At 41.0% G+C, this 22,451-nt stretch overlaps 1 protein-coding gene across 1 annotated transcript in view; it reads right to left on the bottom strand.

The window, feature by feature from the left end:
• The window catches only part of LOC126236466 (NAD-dependent protein deacylase sirtuin-5, mitochondrial-like), a 126,132-nt gene extending 109,000 nt beyond the window's left edge, over window positions 1–17,132 (bottom strand). Inside the window, exon 1 of the mRNA XM_049945787.1 lies at window positions 16,997–17,132. Coding sequence (XP_049801744.1) covers window positions 16,997–17,013 — 17 coding nt within the window. The 5' untranslated portion in view covers window positions 17,014–17,132. The remainder of the gene's footprint in view (window positions 1–16,996) is intronic.
• Window positions 17,133–22,451: the final 5,319 nt, after the last annotated feature.

The following is a 22,451-nucleotide window of genomic DNA, read 5'->3' as shown; positions in this document are numbered from 1 at the left end:
ATCTGTTTAGTCTTTTCTGTCGATGTTGCGTTACATATAGAAACATTTCTGAATGTCTTTCTTGTATTCAAAGATCCAGATTTACGACTGGTGGCAAAAACTGGAACTATTTTTTTTTTCAGCGTAAATTGGTTCCGCATTAACATATTAGAATATCTACCCACTTTTGCAGCCATACAATAATTCCAGTCCCACTGGGCCACTGTTATTTTCCTTTATTGAATTTCGATTCCCCCACAGGGGGGAGGGGGGCTGATAGCGGGTTAGTATGCCGCTCTACAGCCTACAGAAGAGTTAAGAAACATAATGAGAAGGTAACAAACAATAAAAAACACGCGTTAAAACGGTGACTTATAAAAACTGTAAAATGGCAGAAAGTTGTGGAAGTTAAAATAGAAAAACAAGGGGTTGTCGATGTCAATGAAGACACACAGTAAGAAGATAGGCACAATTTAAAAAACTCAGTGACGGTCTGGTTTCTGTTCGCAAAAGGTAAAAAACACACCTAGCGACAGTATGGTTTCTGTTCACAACACTTAAAAAAGGGGACGCACAACACTGAACACTCACTTAAACACAGCCCTATAGAGGAAACATGAAGACAACACACCACAGGCTAAGGCAGATGGGGGTGGGGGAGGACCCAGACAGATGAGGGGAAAAAAGGTAGGAAGAGGAAAAGCAAAAGGAGGGGCAGCCGATGGAGGGAGAGGACGCATAAAAGAGGGTACTGGGCCTCAGTGAGTAGCTGCACTTTAATTATAATCAACCAGTATGAAAATAGCAGGTAAAAACGTTACCAGATTTTAATCTCTTCGCACACAAAATGGTACCATTCAATTGAAAAAAAGTAAGAAAATTATTGAAGAATTAATTGCCAAACAAACAAACATATCGTGGTAAAAGGGCTGTAACTGCTACTGCGAGAATAAATTACAGCGGCAAGATCTGTCTTAGAGATTTGGTACCACCAGACGTCATTAGGTAGCGGGACGAGCGAAGGTTCGAGAATTTGACAGACTCATCATTGCGGTCTTTTATTTATGTATTAGTTGCCATTATTACATGTGACGTGCACTGTAGAAGATAAGACCGTATTTCACAATAATTTTTATTATGAAAATCCATAGTGCATTAATAGCGCTAAGAAAGGCAGTTGCGGTAGTACCAACAAAAGTCGTTCGAGTATGTGCTGATCGAAAGATTGAACAGAACCAGAGTTTTCCCGAAATGGACTCTGTTCAAGCAGTTCAAGTCGCGCTCAAACACCGGCCTACCTAAGAACCGTGTTGGTAGAGGTCACTGGGATTCGAGCTGTTAAAGGCCGATTCACACTGGCGATCACGTCATGTCATGGCACATCCTGTCAAAACATTCTGCAATGAATTTCAAATGATGTCATCCACCTGACCATCCCGCCATGTCACCTCGTGCCATGGCATCGTCAAGGTTTCTCAGGAAGAAAAATTTGACAGCTGACGTCATTGGTGATCATGTGACCTCAGAGATCATTTCCTCCTGATACACGGGCATGTACAGATCTCAATACTTCGTTTCATTGTGGTTTATGTGGTTATTAGTTGCATGTTGTTCATTATTTCTTATAAATTGTTTCGTTTCGTTATTTCTTTTCTTAAAACTTATAATAAATGACGAAAGATTAACTGAAGCAGCGAGACGGCAATCTAAATAGCATGACATGAGAGTACTAAATTACTTGCCCTCTACTATATTTATAAAGTGGATTTTTATACATACCGATACCGTGTTTAATATTTTACAATGAAATGGATTGCAATGTGACTGCAACTTGAAGTGAAAAAAGTACTGTGGGTAGAATCAGGTTGTTTAATGGGTGGAATTTATTTGTATGTTGTCAGGCATTTGTGATAATGAAGTGAACTGAAACCTTTGGATACTGCATTAGTGACAAAATGCATTATTTGCGATAAGTACAGTAATGTATTAGAGTTGAATGTTTAAGTATTCATTTATGGCAGGTTTATTTATTGTTAAGTGGCTCCCTGCATTGTGTGAAACAGTTTTGCAGGTACCAGTGATTGATATTTATGTCTTTTCACTAGCTAACTCCAGCACAAATAAGACATTATTAAAAGCCTATTACAAGATGTAAAGAAAACCTATAAATCTTGAAGGGAAATATATTGAGGGAGATATTACTATTGTACAAAAATTTGCCCTAGACTGGCAGCTTAACTTAACCTTAACAAACCAGTTTTCACGAGATGTGATGGCAGCTAATAAGACAGTATTCCTTTTTGTAATTCTGGGTTCAGTAACAAATAAAAAAAAGCTGGTGCTTCGACTTTCTAAGATATAAAATGAAGATTCCTCTTTCTCAAGCTCCTTGTATAGTGTGTGAAATTCCCCTTCTGTACCACGTAATGACATTTTTCGGACTCACACTTTTTTTGCGTTGTTTTGCGTTTCTGTCTCCCTCCTCTAATATAGAAGCCTTCCCTCTAAGCTGCAAATCATTAGATTCCAATAAATGTCATTTTCGCACAGATGTAGACTACAGCATTCACATATATAAGCTAAGGCGTTGTGTGTCACCCCATTTACATGGGGTCCCAAAACCGAATTTCGCAAAATCGACTTCCCAATACCGGTTCTGAGTGGTCGTATAAACACTTCAAAATCGATTTTGGAAATCCATTTTTAGTTGTCGGTTTTTCAATTCCGCAATCGATTTTCGCGCCCATGTAAATGCAACCGCTTTTGAAACGTGTTTGGTCTGTCAGGTTTCGTCTTGTATTTAAAAATTTTCGGCTAATATGGACGGAGTGGTTTTTTGTACAGTGAAGGATAAGTAGAAATATTAGACTAAAGCTGTTTACACCTCGTCTAATTGAAGAGAAATAGCGATTGTGCTGACTAAATCAGAAACAGTAACAGCTTTTTTTCGGGGCGCTATATTTAACTGGGTTAGCTAATACGCTTCAGACCTTAACATGTAAATACGTCGGTGATAAACGGGTTTCGAAGTTCGGTTTTTGTTTTTCGGAAGATGCGTCGCATGTAAACGTAGTGTATGTGCACTTCGTGCATAAAAAACAGTTGAAAATCGTCTTGTGAAAATCGCAATTCCCGTGAAAAATCAGCTGAGCACAGCTATGCGAGTGGAGATCACGTGACTTGAATTCACGTGACGTGCGATGACATGTGGGACATTGTGAATATTCCTTGACGTGACGGTGGCGTGACATTACAGCATAGCCTCCGGTAAAAAGGGAGTAAAGTAGGTTATCGATAAGAATGAGCAGTTTTTATTTCGTTGTCTTCTGGATTCTGATGTTCTAGCCGACGGACGCTTATTGTTCACGGTCTGTAAGTCGTACAATTATCTGTAGCAATAATGGAATTTGTTTGAATGTGTATGAAACTACTGGTTATTCAATGTGTTTTTGTCAGTAGCGAGTACCTTTCCTGAATATGATTCAGTTACGTAATAATTAAATGTTGCCCTGGCCATGTTTTGTAGGCGCATTGTTGTAGCAACGCCATTAATGATAAAAATGATATAAGCTCTTTTAATAGTAATTTCATGCTAAAAGTGTTAAAAAGAATAATCTCAATAAATGGAAAACGGCGTCTTGTAATATTTCCCAATTCGTATTAGTCCAGAGGTACAGTTTTTTTTATAAACAGGAATTTCTATAAATGCTTGAGCTGCCATTGCACTTAGGCAGATATCCTGGAGCATCAAGCCTCACAGAAAAAAATAATTAAGCATTGTTTTTAATGGACTAACGCGTAATATTAAAGAAAGATTTTTAATTCATAATGAGTAACACGGATGTCTTCACGTTGGGATACGTATGATATTTCTGGCGATAGCGCCCTGAGAAAATTTAGCCGTGACTTTTAACAAACATAAAAGAGTATTTTCAAAACCACTTCATACAATAGGAATAACGGCACAGTTATCGTTGTATGAATTAACAGCATTTTCAAAAAGTTACACGATAACTGGTGCCCAACGTGGGGCTCGATGTTCTAGAAAATTTATGTATGTGGAGAAAATATATTATTAATATAAGAAAATTAATGGTTTATGTGTAATCTGTTTCATGTGTACGAGGATTATTATTTTCGATGTAAAGGGAAACGGAAGACCTGGAACCCACCACAGATTTGAATAAGAATAAAGATGACAATAAAAACGAAGGGAAGGGGTTTCTGAAAATATCTCTTGCTTTCGTGTGTCGTGTAATTTGTCAGTATACGAGGTGCGGCTAGGAAAAAACCGGACTGATGCTGGAAAAAACATTTATTTACAATTTCATGTTATCTCCTTCAATGTACTCTCCTCCTCGGTCTCTACACCGCTCCATACGAATTTTCCACTGTTCATAGCAATGCTGCAGATCATTTTCGGTAAGTCCATACATTACTTCCGTCGCTTTTTCTTTTACTGCTTCAAAAGTCTCAAATCTAGTTCCTTTCAAAGCTGACTTGACTTTAGGGAAAAGAAAAAAGTCACAGGGGGCCAAATCAGGTGAGTAGGGTGGATGATCTAAGATGGGAATGTTGTGTTTTGCCAAAAACGTCTTCACTGACAACGCACTGTGAGCTGGGGCATTGTCTTGGTGAAGGATCCATGACTTTTTTCTCCACAAATCGTTCCGTTTTCTCCGTACTCGCTCACGTAGGGTAGCCAGGACGCTAATGTAGTAATGCTGATTCACTGTTCGTCCCTCTGGTACCCAATCAATGTGCACAATCCCTTTGATGTCAAAAAAAAAAAAACAATCATCATTGCCTTGAATTTCGATTTTGACATTCGTGCTTTTTTTTGTCGTGGAGAACCAGGAGTTTTCCAATGCATCGATTGGCGTTTAGTTTCGGGATCGTAAGTAAAAAACCACGATTCATCGCAAGTAATAACATTTTGTAAGAAGGTGGGATCACTTTCAATGTTTTCCAGGATGTCAGAATAAATCATTCTTCGGCGTTCCTTCTGTTCAATTGTGAGACACTTTGGAACCATTTTTGAACACACTTTGTTCATGTTGAAACTTTCATGAAGAATCTGCCTAACACTTTCCTTGTCAACTCCTGTTAACTCAGACACTGCTCTGATTGTTAAACGGCGATCTTGTCGAACAAGTTTACCGATTTTTTCAATGTTTGCATCAGTTTTTGCTGACAATGGTCTGCCAGTGCGAGTCTCATCACTGGTGTCTTCGCGGCCATCTTTAAATCGTTTAAGCCACTCAAACACTTGTGTTCGCGATAAACAATCATCGCCGTACACTTGTTGTAACATTACAAACGTTTCACTTGCAGATTTTCCTAGTTTGAAACAAAATTTGATGTTAACACGCTGTTCTTTCTGTACACTCAACATTTTCCGACGCACAGACAAAACGTCAACTACTTAAAACAGACGCCACGGGCAGACTGAGTGCAGGAGGCAGATGAAACTCGAGCAGTAGGCGGAGCGAGAGTCACGTGACAGGCCACGCGACTCTCAGCCTTATTGCATTCGTTTTATTGTTTCACCAGTACTAGTCCGGTGTTTTTCTAGCCACACCTCGTACACGGTTCGTACCGCGTGGTAGTGTTTAGCAAACAGTTCACCTCAATACAGGAGAAAATGAAGATGTGAGGAAAGGTTTGGCGCAGGAGGTGGCAATCAACAGCCGGTGCGAGACGCAGGGCCACAGGGGAAGAATAGGTCTGCAATGCCATGGTGTCCGAGACAGGATAATCAGAATAATACAGGAAGATACTCGAACAAGAGCAATAACAGGAACGAACATGGTCAAGCACGTACTTCAAACAACCAGGCTTGGCAGAATGAGAATCAAAGTGTGAGAATAGTTGGTGTGACGAATGGCAATCGTCCTACATCAGCGGATTCGACAAACTAAAGACGGCCGCAATTAGCTCTCCGTTGTCGGACGTGGGACGGAGGGAGAGCTCACAAGAGAGTAACATGATGTGGTAAATATGTTAAGATATAACGATGATCTTGGAATGAAGGAGAAACCTTTATCTGAGAATAAGAGATGTAAACAAGTAGATAATGAGTTGATACAGGCTGTGGTTCAAGCTAAAGTTCTTCGTATGCCTGTCGATATCATGACTGATGCAGAAGCTACGGTTAATGTGATGAGTTATGATTTCCATAGGAAATTGTACCAACTGCATAAAGTGCCAGTTCAGAATTGCAAAGTGTCGGGTGCCATTGGTGCCCAAGTGCAGGTGAAGAGCCAAGTACAGGTGGACGTATTTATGGGAAATGGAGCATTCAATTGCACGTTCCAAGTTGTAAAGAAATTGAGAGTCGCCTGTATTCTGGGTTGGGAGTTTTTGAGAGAAAGGATTGCCTGTATAGGCCTCTCTCAAGGTATTTGCAGTTTAGAGAGTGGTGAAGTAAGAGTGAAACTGGAATTGCTGCGCACTAAAGCTATACATGGCAAGTATTGTCAGAATGTTCAAGTGAAATGTAACCTGCCAAAAATACTGCATATACAGCAGTGTTTTGGGGGGCGAGATTATAATCGTCACGGTGAAGAGAATGTTAGTACCACAGAGTCCTGTTAGTCAATAAAAGATGAAGTAGAGGAATCCTTATATCTGACACCAGAGCAAAAATTACAATTATCTCAGCTATTGAATGAACTTATAGAGGTATTCTTGGAGAGACCAGGGGTCATCAGAGGTTATACGTATAATATTGATGTGATACCACACAAAATATTTTGTAACTCTACTTAACTCCGTTCCATGGTCGAAGAAGGAGGCAGTGAAACTAGAGATACATAAGATGCTAGAATGGGGAATAATTGAGCCGTCAATGTCACTTTACAGTAGCCTGTTAACTAGCAGTTACCAAAAATAGTGGAAAAATACGTCTGGTGTTAGATGCTTGTGACATTAATGTTTCAATAAGGAGTAGGCCAGAGAATTTGGAGGAACAGTTGCAAAAGTTCTTTGGAATGAAGTATCTTTCCTTCATTGATTTGCGATTTTCATGTTGGCAAATCCCCTTGACAGAACAGTCGAGAAAGTATACAGCTTTCATTTTCGCTGGTCGGAGTTACCAGTTTGAAGTACTTCCATTCGGTTTAAATACGAGTGCTGGAGTATTCATAGCAGCTCTTGATTCGGTGTTAGGTCCAGAGTTGTTTGCTAGAGTCACCGTATATGTGGATGATATTTTGATTGCGACTCCCACATGGGAAGAGCATATGGAGATAATAAATAGAATATTGAGGAAATTCGAACAGGCTGGAGTCACTGCCATGCTAAGCAAGTCAAAATTCGGTAGAGAATAGATAAAATTTCTTGAATATGTCATTTCACCTCTTGGCATTGTGCCAGATGGAAAGAAAATACAAGCCTTAAAGAATATTCCATCGCCTAGAACTAAGAGGCCATTAATATATTCTTGGGCGCCATATCTTCCATCCGGTGTTTTGTAGCCAATAAGTCACGGAATGAGTGTCGTGTTGTTGAATCTGCTCAAGAAAAATATAGTTTGGCAGTGGAATTCCGCCTGCGAGAGAGAGTTCAATAGAATCAAGCGAGCGTTAGCCAACTCAGGTATTCTGTTTCACCCCGACATGGAGAAAGATTTTTACATTGCTGCTGATGCATCTTCTACAGGACTAAGAGCTTGTCTGTTCCAAATGGATGAAACAGACGGCGAACAACAGATTAACATGATGGTGCCCTGTGATGGCCAATGTGAATTGCCTTTAATTGCCTCGCTGCCAGCTTTCGCGATCAAATGACACTGTATGTAATGGACCTGACGCTATAGTTATAAATTGTTTAATGATTTGTTTCATTCCAGTGATAAGTAATTTGTAGCTGTGAGGATCAGCGTATACATAGCTTCTTACACCGTTTTGTTCCTCCTCGTCTAACACAACAAGCGTTAGTCGTTCACTCTGAGACGACTGTTTCAATAGAATTAGAAAGACTGTGTATGGCTTTGGACTGGCATTCACTTGTTTCAATTATCTGTCAATCCTGACTTTCAGTATTGTGTGCAAAGTGTATTTTCATTGAATGAGTCAATAAATTTCAAGCATTAGACATTCTATTACATGTAACGTCCCTGTGGTCTTTAACCCTGCGTTTGACGTCTGATTCCAATCACAAGTATATACACTATGTGATCAAAAGTAGCCGGACACCCCCAAACCCTTACGTTATTCATATTAGGTGTATTGTGCTGCCATCTACTGCCGGGTACTCCATATCAGAGACCTCAGTAGTCATTACATCGTGAGAGAGCAGAATGGGGCGCTCCGCAGAACTCATGGACTTCGAACGTGGTCAGGTGTTTGGGTGTCATTTGTGTCATACGTCTGTACACGAGATTTCCACACTCCTAAACATCCCTAGGTCCATTGTTTCCGATGTGATAGTGAAGTGGAAACGTGAAGTGACACGTACAGCACAAAAGTGTACAGTCCGACCTCGTCTGTTGACTGACAGAGACCGCCGACAGTTGAAGAGGGTCTTAATGTGTAATAAGCAGACATCTATCCAGACCATCACACAGGAATTCCAAACTGCAATAGGATCCACTGCAAGTACTACGGCAATTAGGCGGGAGGTGAGAAAACTTGGATTTCATGGTCGAGTGGTTGCTCATGAGTCACACATTACGCCTGTAAATGCCAGACGACGATTCGCTTGGTGTAAGGAGCGTAAACATTGGACGATTGAACAGTGGAAAAACGTTGTGTGGAGTGACGAATCACGGTACACAATGTGGCGAACCGATTGACAGGGTATGGGTATGGCGAATGCCCGGTGAACGTCAACCGCCAGCGTGTGTAGTGCCAACAGTAATATTCGAAGGCAGTGGTGTTATGGTGTGGTCATGTTTTTCATGGAGGGGGTTTGCAGCCCTTGTTGTTATGCTTGGCACTATCACAGCACAGGCCTACATTGATGTTTTAAGCACCTTCTTGCTTCCCACTGTTAAAGAGCAATTCGGGGATGGCGATTGCATCTTTCAACAAGATCGAGAACCTGTTCATAATGCACGACCTGTGGCGAAGTGTTTACACGACAATAACATCCTTGTAATGGACTGACCTGCACAGAGCCCTAACCTGAATCCTACTGAACACCTCTGGGATGTCTTGGAACGCCGACTTCGTGCCAGGCCTCACCGACCGACATCGATACCTCTCCTCAATACAGCACTCCATGAAGAATGGGCTGTCATTCCCCAAGAAACCTTCTAGCACATGATTGAACGTTTGCCTGCGAGAGTGGAAGCTGTCATCAAGGCTAAGGGTGGGCCAATACCATACTGAATTCCAGAATTACCGATGGAGGGCGCTACGCACTTGTAAGTCATTTTCAGCCAGCTGTCCGGATACTTTTGATCACATAGTGTAGACTGCCTGCTAACTGAAGTTTGCCAAATGATTAGGATGATTTCCAAAATCAATTGATTATTTTGATGCAAGGGAACACTTCATCTGACTCGCCGATTTGCTGATTTCTGCGCTATTATTTTTCCCTTTTTTCGTTTCCTTTGTTCAGGCTCCTTGTTAGTCTCAGCGCAATGCTGTGGTTGCACCAGCCTAGTTACACCCCAACATTGGGCATATCGTACATCTGCAGAAGATTCTCTGTCTAAGACTGTAATCTCTGTAAAAAAGCATGCAGTCTATTTGTAGATCTGGCTAGATATCGCACATGTATGTAGTTTCTTCAGTGGGCACCACATGGTTCTAAATTTAAAGTTTTCTAAGTATAATACACTAAATTATCCCAGGCACCTCTAGGGATGGCTTTCAGGATATCATCATATGATTGATGGTTTCAGAATACATGTGGGTTGTCACTGAGAAAGATGTTCCGTTCCAGATACGTAATTATATTTGTCTCGAAAATACAATAATACGTAAACACGCTTTCTCGTGATATCATCCTTGTTTAAATACTCTTCCCAGATCAGATTCGAAGAAAAACTCGAGCTTCCCATCACGTTTGTCGGAATATCGTCGTGTGGCGAGAGATCGCATCGATGTCTATGAAGCATGTGGTACCCATTGGAACCATTGATTGAAACATAAAAATTTACTGAATTTTTTTCTCGTCTCTGTATCTTGAGAACCCATGTCATGCAGTACTAAATTACAATCACTGTTCTGGTTCGAGTTATTGTTGCACAGTATGATCTCTGTGGCCCCTCTGATGCAGTGGCAGCCACCCCGTGTAGAATTTCAACTTGTTCCACTTCCACCAACCCCGCAAAAACTTCAAATTATTTTTTTTTGATGAAGTTTTTCGATATAACTGGTTCAGTAAATAAATTATAATGTTAACTATTTTGTAAACACTTTTTCTTCACTTTATACCTACCATACTTCAGCCGATTATTAATGAGCGGAACAGATAAACTAAGATCTTCTTAGTGATAGAGGATGTCAAATCCAACATCTTTCAGCCATCAAGTTTCCAACCTTATTTTATTTGGCAACCAGTTTCAGCATTTTACTACGTCATCTTCAGGCCCCTGACCAACGTGTAGGAAGTAACTACCTCGGTTGTGATCAAAACAGGGGCCAGCAATACTGGTATTAGTAGATTTAGTGATCACTTCCACCATCATCTGCCGATTCACTGTAGCATTAATCTGATAATACCAGTATTGCTGACCCCTGTTTTGATCGTAACCGAGGTAGATACTTCCTACACATCGGTCAGGGGCCTGAAGATGACGTAGTAAAACGCTGAAACTGGTTGCCAAATAAAATAAGGATGGAAAGCTGACGGCTGAAAAGTGTTTAATTTGACATCCTCTATTGAACAGCCATGTCCCGCAATCATCTCTAAAAAGATGGGCATACAGAGTTCTTAGTGATAGGTGAGCTGAACACGCAGCTTAGAATCTCTTGCTTCCAACTTTTTCCGCTGCAAATTTTGAAATTGCTGCATCTGAATCGATACCTGTAGCTACATTATTTTCAGTTAACAAAATCAGTAAATAAATTATCATGTTAACTATTTTGTAAACACTTTTTATGAATGGAAATTATTGGACCTTAAATAACTCTTTATTAATTTGAGTTTTGAAGAACTCCTCTCACAGGACGCTAGTGAAAAATATGAAATTAAGAACAATCTTAATGCCCAAATAAGGTTTGGAAAACATTTGGAAAATTCATATCAAAACAACGAACTGTAAGTATCTTAAAGATGTCCAACAAAGAGATATTCTTTTGGAAATTCCGTAGCTTGCAGAAATCTCATCATAACAGTCAAGTAAACTTTTTTCAATCTTGGGAAGTTCTGTTCCTCAGGTTTTAACCAGATTGCTGGGTTATCAAACAGCAAAACGATCTGATATAAGTTCCATTGTTTTGCAACGTGTATCGATTTCTTATAGAAATCTGTAGATGCTCTTTAACATTGGTCTTCTCAGTTCCTGGAGCTGAGTCCCTTTTGTACTATTCTTTCCAAGCATCATTTTCTTCTTTCTAATATATCTACTTTTATCTATAGGAATATTCATTTCATTCGTCTCCTTCGCAAATCGAAGTGCGTCGTCAAGAAGATAATTTCTCGTGTCTTTCAAAAAGAGTTTTAGGTTTCTTCATCTATATCTACATATTAATCTCCAACTCACGATTAAGTGCTTGTAAGAGGGTTCATCAAACCACCTTCAAGTTCTCAGAATGAGATTTTCGCTCTGAAGCGGATTGTGCGTTGATATGAAACTTCCTGGCAGATTAAAACTGTGTGCCGGACTGAGACTCGAACTCGGGACCTTTGCCTTTCGTGGGCAAGTGCTCTATAATCTGAGCTACCCAAGCACAGCTCACGCCCCCTCCTCATAGCTTTACTTCTGCCAGTACCTCATTTCCTACTTTCCAAACTTTACAAAATCTCTCCTGCGAACCTTGCAGAACTAGCACTCCTGAAAGAAAGGATGAATAACACCTATTGTCCTTTCTTCTGGAATTCATTCTTGATTCAAAATTAAACAGATAAGTTTATTTATCCGTTTGTGTAAAGTAATGCCCCCTCTCCCTAGACGCTCAACAATTATTCCGTCATTTTCTAGAGATTTTGATTTTTTGACAGCTTACCACCCTGTGCACTTCTGCAAGAGTAGACTCTTCTTTTTTCGTTCCACTGTATGGTATATAGATTGATCCCCATCAGTGCGAACATCCTGCAGTACGTCTTTAAAATACCCTCTCCATCTGTCCATCATTTTCGCCTTGTCTATCAGCAGATTTCCATCTCTACCCTTGAAGCCAATTATTTTAGGTTTATGCCATAGTGTTCCTTCTCTTAACTTCTTATAAAGCTTTTTACTCTCATTTCTATTGTAATGCTCTCTCCTTTTAAGCTTCTGTTTTCTTTCTTCTGGATGCACTTGCGTTTCTATCTTCGTTTCGTTATACCTAGCTTGTTTAATTCTCTCATTTCGTTGGAGACATTTTAGTCTTGTTTCTTTCTTTTGTTGCAGAAAATGTTCAATTGTGTGTGAGTTCTTAAGGGACCAAACTGCAGAGGTCATCGGTCCCTAGGCTTACACACTACGTAAACTAACTTGAACTAACCCATGCTAAGAACAACACACACACACCCATGCCCGAGGGAGGACTCGAACCTCCGGCGGGAAGAACCGCGCAGTCAGTGACATGGCGCCTCTAACCGCGCGGCCACTCCGCGCGGCTCTTCTGTTGCAAAAAAAAAAAAAAAAAAAAAAAAAAAAAAAAAAAAAAAGTTCAAATGTGTGTGAAATCCTATGGGACTTAACTGTTAAGGTCATCAGTCCCTAAGCTTACACACTACTTAGCCTAAATTATCTTAAGGACAAACACATACACCCATGCCCGAGGGAGGACTCGAACCTCCTCCGGGACCAGCCGCACAGTCCACGACTGCTGCGTCTTAGACCACTCGTCTAATCCCGCGCGGCTCTTCTGTTGCACACCTGTCTATATTCATTATCACACACTCCCCATTTCTAGGTGTTCTATATCCCCCTATGATAGCCTTTGCCACAGTTACCTTATAATTCTTAATATGAGAGCGTTCTGAAAACTAATGCCATCATTTTCTTTATTCTGTTCTCAATATTGCTTGATGTACTGCACGTTATGGATATTACTCAATCGACTTTTCCGCTTCGTTCACACAAGTTGTAATCCTCTGCTGCTAGAGGGCTCCAAATTGCAGCGTGTAACATGACTGCACGTAACATAATTATGTCGGTGCGTGAGAAACAGCATGCTGTAATCGAGTTTCGATTTCGAAGAGTTTGTCCACACATCGAGCACCCTCTCCTTGAGCATGACAATGACAGACCACACATGAGTCTTGGCACCACTGTCAGTCACAGAGTCTCGATTTGGCCCCATTCGATTTTCATGTTTCCAAAAATTAAAGAATACCTTCGAGGACTTCACTTTAATAGTGATGAAACGATGCAAGCAGGGTGAGGTTGTGGCTCCGTCAACAAAGTCAGACATTCTGCAATGATGGTTCCAACAAACTTGACTCTCGTTGGGAGAAATGTGTTCATCGCCAGGGTGACTACGTCGATAAATAAATAGGCAGACATGAAGAACAAAGATGTAGAACGTTAATAACGTTTGTATCATTTAAAAAGCTTTAAGAGTTTTTACATAAAAAACTCCGAGGCACCGCTTTTCAGCACGCCCTCTTACACGCCCACTATGTCATTAACGTGCCACAATACCTGTAATGTCTGTTTCAATTTACTTAGATTTTCCTCTGTCTTCCAGTTTTCCTGCATTCCATTTCAGCATTCTCATACTCGTAGTTTTCCCGTTATACGCCATAGCACCCCGCCACCTCACTACTGCAGTTTCAAGATAGAGGTCTACGTTGGCTCCCTGATGCACGCATACATTTTCAACGTTCCTTGCCCATCTTTTGGATACCCATATATAGTCAATTTGATTTGTATCATTCGTTCCTGGAATTTTCCCGGTCCCTTTGTGAGTATTTCTTCAATCTTGGGAAACATGTGCTTACTACATGTAGTTTGGTGAAAGCCTTAATCACAGTCACTTTGTTTCACTTTTCAACAAAATAACAGATCCAGATAAGTGGGATAAAGAAGCCTCTACTGCTGCTCGGTGATTTAAAATCATGATGCAAATAATTTCGTTGCAGATATTTTTCTTCTCATTGACACCTTATATATACTAATAGTACTAAGGGGAAATGTTATTAGGAAAACTTTCGGAAAGTTATTGACCAATTTACTTCAAATTTTTACACGATACTGTGTTAAAAATTCGGACAGTTATTGACCAATTTACTTCAAATTTTTACACGATACTGTGTTAAAAATTCGGACGATTGTAGATATATTTCTTTCAAGAAGATTATAGTGGTTTTCTGTCAAAATTAACTGCGAGTAAGAAAATGCTTATGTGCTGTGAATTCTTTTTCTTTCGTGTAGTTGGACTTAGCCATGATAAAAGAACATTTGAACCGTAAGGCAAATTTTTGAGAAATAATAATTTGAAACAAAAATTGATGGCTCTGAGCACTATGCGACTTAGCTTCTGAGGTCATCAGTCGCCTAGAACTTAGAACTAATTAAACCTAACTAACCTAAGGACATCACACACATCCATGCCCGAGGCAGGATTCGAACCTGCGACCGTAAAGGTCGCTCGGTTCCAGACTGTAGCGCCCAGAACCGCACGGTCACGCCGGCCGGCACAAAAATTGAATGCACAGCAACATGCCATTTTGTCTCCTTCTCAACCGTTGGTTTTAACAGAACACTTGCGTATTACGAAAGACGTACTTATGGTTTATCACATTAATGATTAGAATACTACTTGGCCTACGCAGTTTGAATCGTCCGAAACTTTGTAATGCTGCAATGCTACCCGTCCACAGATTAAAACTATGCGAAATACTGTCATTGGAGATGTTCTCCTCACAGATCCAGCAACTAGAGGTGTCTCTCTCATAGCCAGTATACCAATGATCCCAATCCATTTAACCATTCATTTTAAGCGACTTCGATTCCCAAGGTTTCGTTCGCAGTTCAAATGGTTCAAATGGCTCTGAGCACTATGGGACTTAACATCTGTGGTCATCAGTCCCCTAGAACTTAGAACTACTTAAACCTAACTAACCTAAGCACATCACACACACCCATGCCCGAGGCAGGATTCGAACCTGCCACCGTAGCGGTCACGCGGTCCCAGACTGAAGCGCCTAGAACCGCACGGCCACACCGCCCGGTTCGTTCGCAGTAACAGCACACAAAGCTCAAAGTCAGACATTAAAATACGTTGGAATTTATTTACGATCAGAGCGTTTTTCGCATGTCCAGTTTGCACACAGCCCTTTCACCAATTAGTAATACAGAAAACTAGTTCATATTCTTACTACAAAGTATCCAGCAACAAAAAAATATGTTGCATATTCTGAAGTTTTGTAATTGTATTCTGCACAATTTGCAAAACAATGAAATAAAATAACAAACAAAAACGGTAAAAACAACTCATATTCTACATGATTTATTATAACTTCGAGTTCCATAGCATGAAAGCGGGCAAAGTCGCTACAAGGAGCCGGAATTTGCGTCCCGGTACAATTTCCAGGGATACTCCCGATTAGGACTCATGTCCAATTCACATACATATTTAGGAATTGTGAGGCATTGCCAGGTTCGCTGGTTTGGTATATAGCAAGCCAGAGTTTACGACATTGGCTAACGAGTAACAAAATTTAATGAATTCCAGGAAATGCTGAAAACCAAACATGACGGAATTCCAAGAATATGGGGAGGAGTCATGGCCGACACATGGATGAACCAATAACTAAACGTCCTATAGGCATGAAGCTGAAGTCAACAGGAAAACAGATATTGTAAGAATGTACTCTAAATTTTTGTACGGAGTAATGGGATCGTTATACAATAGGTTAACTTGGATTCTGCTGTTTTTGGAACTTTTAAATGTATATAATTTTGATCAATATGAACAGTGTTACTCAGAAAGTCTACGCTACAGAAACAGATCGCTATGAATCATTTTTCTGTTTTTTCCTCTTTAAGATCAGAGCTTGTGTTTGTGTATATTTACGGAGAAATGCCTCACAAAAGTGCTGACGATTTATTGTTATATGGACTTCAGACGGGATATTGGGAAATTGTAAAACTTTTTGAACTTATTTTGACTATCCTGTATCCAGTACCTCAGTTGTGAGAAGCTTTTCAGCCATTAAAAGGATAAAAAAGAGTGTGTATGTAGTTCACAAACTTAAGAACGGCTTACAAAGTTAATTCTATTGTTAACTAAAAAGGAGCCCTTGGGGCGGCTGAGACCTTTCGCCGAAATGATAATTTCATATTTTAAAAAAGACATTTTGTTCTTTTGTAACTGCTTAACTTAACGAAAAGTTCATTATATGCCACTACTATACGCCTACATCATATTTGAATCTAGTGCCGATACCTGCATCATATTTTATCTAATGTCGATTTGTGTTACTATCATTTACATCTACAGTTGTTATTTCTCCATCTGTTGTGATCACATTCGCGCTATACTGCTATATACTGATTGGTACGCGATGTTCAAATGTTCAAATGTGTGTGAAATCTTATGGGACTTAACTGCTAAGGTCATCAGTCCCTAAGCTTACATACTACTTAACGTAAATTATCCTAAGAACAAACACACACACCCATGCCCGAGGGAGGACTCGAACCTCCGCCGGTACCAGCCGCACATCTATAACTGCCGCGCCCGAGACCGCTCGGCTAATCCCGCGCGGCGGTACACGATGTAACTGCAGTTTACTCATTTGGTATTAAAGTAATCTACCACAGATTTCAGTATTACGGAGATTCTATAGATTTAGTTTCAAGCTTTGGCTACAAAAAGAAACCAATTTTTTCGAAAAAAAACATGATGGATGACATGTGAGCTATAGGAACGTATTACTATTACCAGCAGTTTTTTAAGTAGCTTACCGTCGGGACGTCGTCATTTAGTCGTGTTGCAATAACTCGGGTTTCCAGCCCAGCCGTCCTCACTATGCAATGTTTGCTGGTAACTTTTTATAACACAAGGCATTCGCGCTACTCCCATATGTCACTAATTGAACGTGTTACTTGGCCCGCTGCAGGCAGACATCGCCAACTCATACAATATGTATTCGCTTTCCGCCGTCGCCCTTGAACCTATCTTGTCCCACGGAGTATTGTCTAAGCATGTGACATTGTAAATGAGTTTCTTAATGGTGTAGACGAGAGTCGTTAAACTGGAAGGCTGAAAACAATTATTAGGAAAAAACTGTTACGGATATGTCGATGACTAACAAGGGAAGGCCATCGACGTTGGGATCTCGGATTTACTTAAAACTTTGTGCACCTTTAGTAGGCCATTAAAACAACATGATGTGCAAGTAGTAACGTCCACTATTCTGGAAATGCCGAGAAAATCACAAGAGAAGTTTCACGCGTCTATTATGAACTGATGTATATGTGCGTTGGTCAATCAGTGCTTACTTATTATGTATGTATTAAAATGTTCTTATGTAATAATAATTAAAACAAGTGGTTAACGTTCGAGCTTCGTAAGACGAACGGGTATGAGATGACGGTTCGACTCCCGCTCAAAGCTTCATTTTGTAGTGCAAATGTAAATTCTGTGATACTCAAAAAATTTGCACCTACATTTTTCGACATTGCTACATTAGCAACGTCTCACCGCTACAAAATGGGGCCTGCCTCTGTCTCTGCAGCTCGAAGCGTCGAGGCGCAAAGCAGTTCAGGGTACCTTACCATGTATAAAGGATTTCGCAAATCACAATAGGCATACATTTTCGGAAAAGCTCTATGCGTTTCTTCATTTAGTTGTCGATAGTTATAAATATATTTGTTCTAATGATTAAATTTAATTAAAAATAGTAACTAGTCAAAAAACATGAATTTCACTAAAAAAATGGTTCAAATGGCTCTGCGCACTATGGGACTCAACAGCTAAGGTGATCAGTCCCCTAGAACATAGAACTACTTAAACCTAACTAACCTAAGGGCATCACACAGCCGGCCGGAGTGGCCGAGCGGTTCTAGGCACTTCAGTCTGGAACTGCGCGACCGCTACGGTCGCAGCTTCGACTCCTGCCTCGGGCATGGATGGGTGTGATGTGCTTAGGTTAGTTAGGTTTAAGTAGTTCTAAGTTCTAGGGGACTGATGACCTCAGATGTTAAGTCCCATAGTGCTCAGAGCCATTTGAACCCTTTTTTTTTTTTTTTTTTTTTTTTTTTTTTTTTTTTTTTTTTTTTTTGACATCACACACATCCATGCCCGAGGCAGGATTCGAACCTGCGACCGTAGCAGTCGGGGGGTTCCAGACAAGCGCCTAGAACCGCACGGCCATCACGGCCGGCAAATTCACTAAAACTTCGCGCTAATACCCGTCATATAAATTAAATGATATGACCAGAGATGAAAAAGTAGATTGTTAATTAAGTATATGCGGCAGTCGAACCGTCGGCTCACACATGTTCGGCTTACGAAGCTCGAACGCTAATCACTTTTTTTTCTTTTTTTTTTTCGTGGTGGACGTCCCATGACACCTGATCAAGTTCATCGTTGATCTGTTCACTCAGTTCTTTTATTACAGAGGGCAGCTAACCCTCTGACCGAACGTTTTTATTTAGTAAATCTATGGACCGAACACGCTTTTTTTTCTGAAGCGGACGTTACAGGACATCCGTTAAAGTTCGTTGTTGATCCCTTCACTCAGTTATTTTTTTTTTTATTACCGAGCCAGTCATCTCTCTGATTGAACATGCTGAGCTATCATCCGGCTGTGGCGGACGTTCCATAACACCTGTTCAAGTTCATTGTCGATCCGTTCATCCAGTTTTTTTTTTTTTATTTTATTTCAGAGGGCACCTGACTCTCTGACCGAACACGCTGAGCTACCGTGACGGAGTGCGTTACGTAACAGACGCGTCAAACTTCTCTTCCGATTTTCTCGTAATTGCCAGAGTAATGCACCTTACTACTTGCACATTACGTTGTTTTAATGGCCTACTAGAGGTGTAAAAAGCTTGAAGTAAATCTGTCATCCCAACGTCGTGGCCTCCCCTTGTAAGATTCTTACCAACAATACTTTCGCTCCATGGTGCCTACTGGGGTGCGCGAGAAGTCCCCGTACCCTCTGATACCGAATTCTAATTGATTTAATTTGTTTTATCACAAGTACTTACTTATACACTAAGTGCCTAATATATCTGCACTTTCCCCATCATACTGTAAATAGATTTCCATATGCCACCATGTTCTTCTTGACATATTTTGGATCATGTCTGATGTTGGAGTGCCAAATGCATCCTCAACTTTGATTGTAGCGAACGACGTGCTGGTACATGCGCCTTAATGACTCCCTGTGACGATTGGTCAGGTGTGGTGTGGTCAGGACTTCTTGGTGGCCATTTCAAGGGAGCTGGTGTTGTTGATGAACCACGACCTATCCACCATCCTGGAAAGTGTCCGTTTAGAAACTCTCGCACTGCAAAAGTGTAGTGAGGAGGCGCTCCATGTTGCTGCAACCATATGCGTTCTGTGAAGCCCCTTTTAACCATGTTAGTAGCATTGCATCATTCACAGTCCCTTCAAAAATACGGTCTAAGCAGATGTTGTGATGTCATCACTGCCTATTATCAGTCATTACGTGATACGATTCCTGTTATACACTACTGGCCATTAAAACTGCTACACCAAGAAGAAATGCAGATGATAACGGGTATTCATTGGACAAATATATTATACTAGAACTGACATGTTATTACATTTTCACGCAATTTGGGTGCACAGATCCTGAGAAATCAGTACCCAGAACAACCACCTCTGGCCGTAATAACGGCCTTGATACGCTTGGGCATTGAGTCGAACAGGGCTTGGATGGCGTGTACAGGTACAGCTGCCCATGCAGCTTCAACATGATACCACAGCTCATCAAGAGTAGTTCAAAATGGTTCAAATGGTTCTGAGCACTGTGGGACTTAACATCTGTGGTCATCAGTCCCCTAGAACTTAGAACTACTTAAACCTAACTAACCTAAGGACATCACACACATCCATGCCCGAGGCAGGATTCGAACCTGCGACCGTAGCAGTCGCGCGGTTCCGGACTGCGCGCCTAGAACCGCTAGACCACCAAGGCCGGCATCAAGAGTAGTGACTGGCGTATTGTGACGAGCCAGTTGCTCGGTCCGCAGCTCGTGGTCGTGCGGTAGCGTTCTCGCTTCCTACGCCTGGGTTCCCGGGTTCGATTCCCTGCGGCGTCAGGGATTTTCTCTGCCTCGTGATGACTGGGTGTTGTGTGCTGTCCCTAGGTTAGTTAGGTTTAAGTAGTTCTAAGTTCTAGGGGACTGATGACCGTAGATGTTAAGTCCCATAGTGCTCAGAGCCATTTTTGAACCAGTTGCTTGGCCACCATTGACCAGACGTTTTCAATTGGTGAGAGATCCGGAGAATGTGCTGGCCAAGGCAGCAGTCGAACATTGTCTATACCCAGAAAGGCCCGTACAGGACCTGCAACATGCGGTCGTGCATTATCGTGCTGAAATGTAGGGTTTCGTAGGGATCGAATGAAGGGTAGAGCCACGGGTCGTAACACATCTGAAATGTAATGTCCACTGTTCAAAGTGCCGTCAGTACGAACAAGAGGTGACCGAGACGTATAACCAATGGCACCCCATACCATCACGCCGGGTGATATGCCAGTATGGCGATGACGAATACACGCTTCCGGTGTGCGTTTACCGCGATGTCGCCAAAAACGGATGCGACCATCATGATGCTGTAAACAGAACCTGGATTCATCCGAAAAAATGACGTTTTGCCATTCGTGCACCCAGTTTCGTCGTTGAGTACACCATCGCAGGCGCTCCTGTCTGTGATGCAGCGTCAAGGGTAACAGCAGCCATGGTCTCCGAGCTCACAGTGCATGCTGCTGCCAACGTCGTCGAACTGTTCGTGGAGATGGTTGTTGTCTTGCAAACGTCCCAATCTGTTGACTCAGGGATTGAGACGTGGCTGCATGATCCGTTACAGCCATGCGAATAAGATGCCTGTCATCTCGACTGCTAGTGGTACGAGGCCGTCGGGATCCAGCACAGCGTTCCGTATTTCCCTCCTGAACCCACCGATTCCATATGCTGCCAACAGTCATTGGGTCTCGACCAACACGAGCAGTAAGGTCGTGATACGATAAACCCCTTAGGGTGTGTGGATACCACGACGCCTCTGTGCTTGGATACTAGTGCTGCAAAGCGGCTTCTGCTATTAAAGAGATGCCAAATGCATGTGAGTGAGCTTTCCTGATTCATAAAGAGTACTATACACTCTGTCCTCAGTTATCGGAATAACCAGATAAGTTTTACGAATATATGAGATGCCGCGAGAAATGTTCTGTTACACACTCGAGATAATTCGAGGTGATACTGAAAAACAAGTTATAATGAATACTCTGTTATGCAGACGTACGTCGGTTAATCTTCAACGACTGTCATTTAGCACACGAGTGAAAGACAAGCATAACAGCAGCATACGATACTCTGAAAACCTAACCCAGCTAGCACTCAAGCTTATTTCAAGGTGGATATGGAGTTTAGGTTCAGTTGAAAATTCAAGATCGAAAAATCAACCTGTTACACAGTTTACATCAAGCTGTAAAAATTCAGCTTGAATTAAAATAATTTTCCCAAGCTTGAAATAAACTGTAATTTCCCTGGAAGGCTGTACAGCAGATGCGCGCGCAGCATAGCTTCCATAGATGTCCACGGGAAGCGCCACAAGCGTTTATAAGCCTTGCACTGACCCTGCTAGGTTTACAGCCATTTTACCTTTGTGACGCACATTAATGATTGTTGACTGTCGTGAAGTTTGTTTTATACTGGAAAATAGTTCAGTAAGTGTGTGGCGTCTCCTGCCTTACTGCTACACTGGGTCTGTAGAGGATATATAGTGTATTACAGGTACGTTGGGGCATTTTTCTCTAGTGGTACGTTAATATTACAAATGTTAAATATTATTATGTAATGTAAAGAAATATATTCTTTTACGTAGAAAAATTGAGCCTGGATGAAAGTGAAATGGATTACCAGCTAAGAATACATATTACAAGTTGTTCAGCAAATAGAGGTCATTTTAAACTAGCTCTCTAGTATGTGGCACCAATAAATTAAAACTTAATGTTATTTTACCTTTTTAAAATCTCGCCTTTTTTTGTTCTTTTACATTTTAGTTCCACTGAACTGGTAATTTCTTAAATTCATTTCGATTTCATCTTTTATTTCATTTTGATTCAGTTTTACTCACCAAAAAATAATTGTGGATAGAATGAAACGTCTACATTTTTCTAAACAGTAGTTTCTTTATAAGCTTACAGTATGAGGTGTATATGATTTC

The sequence above is a fragment of the Schistocerca nitens genome, chromosome 2 (assembly GCF_023898315.1).
Source record: "Schistocerca nitens isolate TAMUIC-IGC-003100 chromosome 2, iqSchNite1.1, whole genome shotgun sequence".
In the NCBI taxonomy this organism is placed as follows: domain Eukaryota; kingdom Metazoa; phylum Arthropoda; class Insecta; order Orthoptera; family Acrididae; genus Schistocerca; species Schistocerca nitens.
The sequence above is the reverse complement of the archived record's forward strand: the minus strand, read 5'-3'. Positions and strand labels throughout refer to the sequence as shown.